This window comes from Rhineura floridana, chromosome 11, assembly GCF_030035675.1.
Source record: "Rhineura floridana isolate rRhiFlo1 chromosome 11, rRhiFlo1.hap2, whole genome shotgun sequence".
NCBI lineage: Eukaryota > Metazoa > Chordata > Lepidosauria > Squamata > Rhineuridae > Rhineura > Rhineura floridana.
In genome coordinates, this window is record NC_084490.1 from 15,506,556 (window position 1) to 15,514,952 (window position 8,397).

General features: G+C 42.5%; 1 protein-coding gene across 1 annotated transcript; it reads right to left on the reverse strand.

The window, feature by feature from the left end:
- Positions 1–260: 260 nt before the first annotated feature.
- Positions 261–1,214, reverse strand: LOC133367491 (olfactory receptor 5V1-like). The gene has a single exon (XM_061591589.1). The coding sequence runs from the start codon at positions 1,206–1,208 to the stop codon at positions 261–263; it is 948 nt and encodes a 315-aa protein (XP_061447573.1). The 5' UTR covers positions 1,209–1,214.
- Between the last annotated feature and the right edge of the window lie 7,183 nt (positions 1,215–8,397).

Genomic DNA, 8,397 nt, shown 5'->3' on the forward strand with positions numbered 1-8,397 from the left:
TGTTTTTTGACTTTGTTTTGTTTGTCTTTTGAAAAATTTGAATAAAAATTATTAAAAAAAAAAAAAGTAACTTTTCCAAGCTCTGTTGTGATTCAGTTATATCTGGAGTTTGTTTCAGTTGGGAATGTGGAGTAAGACTTTAAGCAAAAGTTTCAAGGGAAGACTTGGCTTTATAGTGGGATTTCCAAATGCTGCTTTTCCTTGGCTCAGAATTAGGATCACTTTGGTGTTCATTTTATATCATTGAGCAATGAACACAGCTAAGCCACACAGTCCCCCCTCCATTTCAGTTTATGAACTATCGCCTTCTTCAAGGCCCCCTTCACCTCCTTGTTTCTAAGGGTGTAGATCAAGGGGTTCAACATGGGGGTAATCATCCCATACAACATGCTCACCAACCTGTCCTGGTCTGGATGGTGGCTCGACGAAGGCCTTATGTAGGTGAAAATGATGGTCCCATAGAAGAGGCACACCACCATAAGATGAGAGGTGCAAGTGGAGAAGGCCTTGCGCTTCCCCTCAGTGGAACGAATCCTAAGAACGGTGGAGATTATCTGGATGTAAGAGAAAAGCGATACCAGAAAAGCCCCCACACCAAGAATACCCCCAACACTAAGAACAACCATCTCGGCCATATAGGTGGAAGCACATGATAAGGCCCTCACCGGTGGAATGTCACAATAGTATTGATTTACTCTATTGGACTTGCAGAAGGGTAGAGTGAAGGTCATCACTGTGTGAAGCAAGGAGTGGAGGAACCCAGCGATCCATGTACCAGCAGCCATCTGGAGACAAACCTTCATACTCATGATAACCGTGTATCGCAAGGGGTTGCATATGGCCACATAGCGGTCATAAGCCATGGCAGACAAGAGGAAGGCCTCTGTCCCTGCCAGGGCTATCAGGAAGTAGAGCTGTAGCACACAGCCAGCAAAGGAAATGGTGTTGTTCTCTGACAAGAGGTTCTCCAGCATCTTAGGCACTGTAGCTGTGGGGCAGAAGATGTCCAGCAAGGAAAGGTTACTGAGGAAGAAATACATGGGGGTGTGCAAATGAGAATCAGCTCCTATGGCAAGAAGGATGGTGCCATTTCCCACCAGGGTAACCAGATAGATGAGCAAACAGGCAGCAAACAAGGAGAATCGAAAAATTGGGAGATCGGAAATCCCCACTAGGATGAATTCCATCACTGTCGTGGTATTCTTCATGTGTCTTCTCAGTGAGGAGCTTTCCTGCAAGACATTGAAAGTGTGGCATGTTAAGTATCTCAGATGCATGGACATGGAGAAATGAAGTTCTACTTAGACAAATGCATGGAGGATCTATTTATCAAAAGCTCTGAGTGACCATGACTAGGAATGGGGGACTCTCTGTTCAGAGGTTGTCTAAGGACCAGGTTCTCGGTGGCCTCTCTAAACCTAATGTTAGAAACAGGATGTTCAACTAAATGGATCTTTGATCTGATGGTCCACTAAGGCAGGGTTAGCCAACTTGGTACCCTCCAGACATGGATGAACTACAAATACTATCACCCCGAGGCAGCATGGGCAATGGTCAGGGAAGTTGGGAATTGTAGTCCAACAACATGTGGAGACACCATTTTGGTGCATGAGGGTGTTTCCTAGTTTCTGGAATTAGGACATGTCAGACTTTTTACATTTGCTCTTTCCCACATTATATCTAATATTTGAGCTTCTACATAGAAACCTCAGATTTTCTTTTCTCCCATATTTATTCATATGCATACCCTGAGCTTCACTGTTTTGCTATAGTTCAAAAATTTCCCCATTGTGCATCCCCTCCCTCCTTTCCTCTCTCACTCTCTCTCAAACATACACACACACCTCTATTCCATCATGGCTTCTCTAATCCAAGTTAAACAAAAGAGTTACAAATATGAAAAAATTCCCTTTTTGGTTATTCATAGATCTATGAAGCAGTCATGGGGAGAAATGTTTAACACAAGCCCACCTAACTTGCACCTTCTGAACCAATAACCAAACTGAGACTCAGCTATCCCTTGAAATTTGCCTTTCTGCAAATATTGTGATACATTACATTCACCAAGGATTACAAGCAAAAATTCTTATATTAGGGGTGTGTGCACAGAAATATGTATATCTGGTAAAATAATGTGCAAGTGTGCATTATGCTTGGAAAAAATTCTTGGGGAAGCACGTATATTAGACAAATTTGTACAAAACTGTTTGTTAGACAAAATGAACACAAAATGCATGTGCATTTTTGGTAGAATTTTTAAAAAATCTCTAGCATCTCACACATACATAAAAACAGATTACATTTCTTTATTTCTCTCTAAAATCCATGTTAAATGCATTATAAAACATAGGTTTAGAATTGCACCTAATTGTTTTCTTTTGTTTTGTTATACCCCCTCTCATTGAAATGTATATATTAGACAAATTTGTACAGAAGTGTTTGTTATGTGAAATGTACAAAAACGGCATGTGCATTTTGGGAGCTTTTTTTAAAAAAAAAAATCACAATCTGATCTCGCATACACGTACACACATGCACAAACACACTCTGTTCATTCTGCCTTTTCTTATCCATGTTAAATCATAAGATTTACCAGAATGAAAACAATTCCCTTGCATTCATTCACACAACTGTCAAGATGTTAAGGAAGTTCCTGTGCTTTGAAGAGCTGTATAGAACATAAGAAGACCCCTGCTGGATCCAACCAAGGATCCATGTAGTTTAGTGTCCTGTTTCTAGCTAGCCAGATGCTTCCAGAAATCCTGTGTATAAGGCATGAAAGCAACACACACACACTTATTGCTTTGCCCAGCACACTGCCACTGAACATGGAGGTTCCATTGGGTTGTTATAGGTAATAGCTATTGGTAGACCTATCTTCTATGAATCTTTCTAATTCCCCCTTTAAAGCCACCTAAGACAGTTTCTATCACCACATTTTATAGCAGCAACTTCCATACACTAACATTACACAAAGTATTTTGTCTGCCCTGAATGTATTGAAATTCCACTGAATTGGGTGGTCCTAAATATCAGTATTAAAGACAGAGTTTATTGTTTAGGGGAAGATCAGTAGCTCAGTGGTAGATGATCTACTTTGAATGCAGATGGTTCCAGGTTGAATCCCAGGCATCTCCAGGTACCGCTGGGAATGTCCTTTGCTTGAAATCCTAGAGAGCTGCTCTCAGTCAGTACAGACTATACTGAGACTGATGAATGGTCTGATTCAATATAAGGAAGCTTCCTATATTTCTATGGATGTCTGCCAGTTCAGCTCATCCCTTCACACTGTTCCACTGTGCTATATGTTTCCTCAGTAATATTGGTTGTGGTCCTCCCAAATTTTGCTAGCTTTCGTAAAGAAATCTACACCTTTTCTTTGAAAATGAAAACTTATCTACACACAGGGATAACCTTTAACCAATTCTCTGCTTTGGGGCAGAAAGTGAACTTAGAAAGGACCTTAGAAGCCAACCTTCTGCCAATGGGAAAAGATGGCCCCTCTTTTGATGTCATTTTAAAATAAATAATAAAATGTTGTCGTAACAAAGTATCCCTTGAAATTTAAATCTTTAACATTGTTTGAGACACAGTTTGAAATATTGTTGGCATTGTATTTCCTTATTATATTAATAACTACAGGGGAATTACAGACCAGTCAGCCTAACATCAATCCCTGGAAAAACTCTGGAGCAGATTATAAAGCAGTCAATCTGTAAGCACCTTGAAAGTAATGCAGTGATTACTAGGAGCCAACATGGATTTATGAAGAACAAATCCTACCAAACTAATCTTATCTCATTTTTGATCGGGTAACCTCCTTGTAGACTATTGGAATGCTGTGGACATAATATATCTCAACTTTAGCAAAGCTTTTGACAAAGTTTCCCATAATATTCTGATTAGCAAGCTAGCTAAATGTGGGCTAGATGGAACAACTATCAGGTGGATCCACAGTTGGTTTCAGAATCATACTCAAAGTTCCTTCTCAAACTGAGTGGAAGTAACGAGTGGAGTACCACAGGGCTCGGTCCTGGGCCCAGTGCTCTTCAACATTTTTATTAATGACTTGGATGAGGTACAGAGCATGCTTATCAAATTTGCAGATGATACAAAATTGAGGGGCATAGCTAATACCGTGGAAGACAGAAAGAAAATTCAAAGGGACCTTGATAGGCTGGAGCATTGAGCTGAAAACAACAGAATGAAATTCAACAGGGATAAATGCAAAGTTCTACACTTAGGAAAAAGAAACCAAATGCAGAGTTATAAGATGGGGGATACTTGGCTCAGCAATACAACATGTGAGAAGGATCTTGGAATTGTCGCTGATCACAAGCTGAATATGAGCCAACAGCGTGATGTGGCTGCAAAAAAGGCAAATGTCATATTAGGCTGCATTAACAGAAGCATAGTTTCCAAATCGCATGAAGTATTAGTTCCCCTCTATTCAGCACTGGTTAGGCCTCATCTTGAATACTGCATCCAGTTCTGGTCTCCGCACTTCAAGAAGGATGCAGACAAACTGGAACAGGTTCAGAGGAGGGCAACAAGGATGATCAGGGGACTGGAAACAAAGCCCTATGAGGAGAGACTGAAAGAACTGGGCATGTTTAGCCTGGAGAAGAGAAGACTGGGGGGAGATATGATAGCACTTTTCAAGTACATGAAAGGTTGTCACATAGAGGAGGGCCAGGATCTCTTCTCAATCGTCCCAGAATGCAGGACACGAAATAATGGGTTCAAGTTACAGGAAGCCAGATTTCGACTGGACATCAGGAAAAAATTCCTGTTAGAGCCATACAACAATGGAACCAATGACCTAGAGTAGAGAGGTAGTGGGGTCTCCGAAACTGGAGGCATTCAAGAAGCAGCTGGACAGCCATCTGTCGGGAATGTTTTGATTTGGATTCCTGCATTGAGCAGGGGGTTGGACTTGATGGCCTTATAGGTGCAGTAATGGCCACCACTTGGATGGCTTTAAAAGAAGATTAGACAAATTCATGGAGGACAGGGCTATCAGCGGCTACTAGCCATGATGGCTGTGCTCTGCCACCCTAGTCAGAGGCAGCATGCTTCTGAAAACCAGTTGTCGGAAGCCTCAGGAGGGGAGAGTGTTCTTGCACTCGGGTCCTGCTTGCGGGCTTCCCCCAGGCACCTGGTTGGCCACTGTGAGAACAGGATGCTGGACTAGATGGGCCACTTGCCTGATCCAGCAGGCTCTTCTTATGTTCTTATGTTCCAACTCTGCTATTCTATGATTCTATTCCACCCTTCCAAGCAAGTTCTCTGGCATTGCTTCAGAGTTTGAAATTGCTGGTTTTATTTTAAATCTCTACTGCTGGACTTTTTAAAAACTGCATTACATATTCTTGTTCTTTAGATTTATAATTGAATTTTGATGTAAGCCACCCAGAGAACTTTGTTATTGAGCAGCAATAACTCTTTCTGTAGCGGCAGAACATCAAACAGAGCAAAGTTACTGTCATCTGCCCATAACTCTCAGCATCCTTTCCAGTACCTTGTGAACTATTTAGGATTCCTGTTTGTTCTACTTTTTTTGGTAATCTCTAAACCTATCCATTACCTTTGGCCCCCACCATCACAGTGTTCCCAAAACAAATACCCAGTAATACTCACTAATAACAACTGGTTTGCATCCATTTCTCCAAATGAAGGCAGCAAGTGATTCCTTTCATGAGAACAAAAGAGGCCTTGCCTGTTCCTCTGGCAACCCAGCTTTCTCCTAGAAGCCAGTGCACTGCCACCAGAAGGGAGCAGCCGCCGTCAAAGAAATGAAGACTCTGGCCTGGAGCCCTGGAGAGCTGCTGCCGGTCAGTGTAGACAATACTGTCTTAGATGGGCCAGCGTTCTGACTTGGTATCAGGAAGCTTCCTATGTTCACTTTACATATGTCCAGAGTCCCCTCCTTTAACATTTTACAGAATTATCATGGCTAAGCTCTGCAATGAAGAAGAGGTGCAGAAATTCACACCTAGGAAGCCTTATTTCAGTTAAGTCCAGCCTAGTCTTCAGAGTCCTTCCACACAGTGTCTGTAGTTAGTGCTCAATGAACTCCAGAATGAACTCCACAGCAGTTATAAAACTGTGCGGAGATCATGTCCAAGCTGTCATGGAAATGACAGGCAAGCAAAAGTGGGCAAGTTTTTTTCCCACCCCTTCACAAATAAACCTCAAAGGGCATTGTTAAGTGTAATGACAATGGTGGTGCCATCTCCAGCTCCTCTAGTGAGAGCTACCTTGAAGGTCTCTAGACAAATACCAAGAGTTATGGTTCTGGTATCCAAACTCAATGAAACAGGCATGGGGAAACTTCAGCCTTCCAGGTGTTGTTGGGCAACAACTCTCAAATGAACAGGAGCAGCAGGAGGGCACCAAAGAGATGCAGGCCAAGGGGAGGGGAGCCCTCGAGGTGTCAAGCCAATAAACAAACTGCAGGGCTGGTGAGGTAATAAAGATAATTTATTGTGGCCCAACATGGTTCGGTTGACCAAACCACTCTTTGTCAAGGACAATCTTTGGAGGGCTTAGAGAAAATTCCTTGGAGAATTAAAAAATTAAATGCCAAGGATACTCTGCCCCTGAATTAGAGTTTTCTTGGCATCTTCTCAGAGCTTTCCTACAAATTCTTGGAAAATGACTCCATGTATATTATATGTGGAGTTTTAATGTATTTTATTTTGTTTTATTTTGTTATGGTCTGTAGACTAATTCAATAAAATTATACAGGCATGAGAGTGGCTGTATACTATAGCCAGCGTGGGGGTTTTGCATTCAGCATATTAAATTGAAAATACCCCCATGCCATTCTGATGCTTCCCATAAGCTCATTTCAAAACAAATCCTTACAAAACTTATAGTCCTGAACTCAAAAACACTTACTTAACAACCCTGTAAATTTTCATGGAGATACACAAATCAGTCAAAGAAAATCGAGAGTTCAAAGTCTAATAAGGGGGGGGAAACAGACCCCTTTTGGACTTTTTTTTTGTCAGAGTTCTCATAATCTCATAATCTGTTGAAATTCATTAAAAATCAGCCATGTTGACAGAGTACCTGTAATCCTATTACTGACCTTGCCCCATACTCTGACCTTCATCTTCTGCAATTTAAAAGTTAAAAATATGCCTGGCTGATTTTTAATTAATTTAAGAAGTTTTACATTGAACAATGATAGTGTTGAGCATGCTCAGTAAGAACCAACTGTCAGTGTTCTAAAAGCCAGACTCACAGCTGCTTGGCTTGGCTAATCAGGGGGCTACACCCATGCCAGACCTTTATCTCACTTTAGACAGTCATGGCTTCCCCCAAAGAATCCTGGGAAGTGTAGTTTGTGAAGGGTGCTGAGAGCAGACTCATATTCCCCTCACAAAGCTCCAGTGGCCAGAGTGGTTGAACAGTCAGCCACTCTGATTGAAGCTCTGTGAGAGGAACAGGGAGTCTCCTAGCGACTCTCAGCACCCTTCACTAACTACACTTCCCAGGTTTCTTTGGGGGAAACCATGACCGTCTAAAGTGGAATAAAGGACTGGTGTGGATGTGGCCAGGGACAGCTTTGATTTAAATTTGGGTGGGAGACTACATGTGCCTGCTGAAGAATAAAAAGGTGGGGGAAACCCTGAAAAATGATACTGTTCACACTGTTTTCCTTTTGGAAAGGAAAGGGGCTTCCCCTCTACCCAGTACCCACCCACGCAATCTCCTTGCCCCCTTCCTCCCCTCCCCTTGCCCTCCCCCCTCTGCCTCCCCATGGTCAGTTTTACCTATCTTAAGAATGGGAGTAAATACCATTGAACACAATCAGCATGCAAATGATCAAACCTGCCCTCCCCTCCCCCTTCCTTTGCCCCTCCCCCTGCTTCTGCTCTCCTCTCCCCTCCCTCTCCTCCTCCCCCATGGTCAGTTTTACTTATCCTAACCATGATTGCATAGGAGTAAATCCCATTGAATTCAATAAGCATGCAAATGATCAGACCTGTCTTTGCCCTCCTTTCTTCTGCCCTCCTCCTCCCCTTCCCTCTTCCTTCTTCCTCCTCCCCTGCCCACTCCAGCCATCCCTCTGTCCCCCCCCATCAGTTTTACCTATCCTAAGCATGATTGCACAGGTAGGGAAGGGATTTTGAGTGGGAAACTGATGCAGAGCCTCAATCCACATTGTGAGTGCAGATTGCTTGCCCGCAATGGTGTTCTCCTTCAAAGTAAAGGCACTCAAAAATAAAAGCTTGATTAATAAAGCACATGGCTTGGGCTGCTGTCTTTGCTTCACAGCAAGCTCTTTGAAGCTCGCTTGCCTGTCTGATTTGGGAGCTTTTGCTTCTCTTTGCTCTCTGTATACAAAGCCTAATTCCTGTGGCTGTTATAGACTCGTGTGTGTGT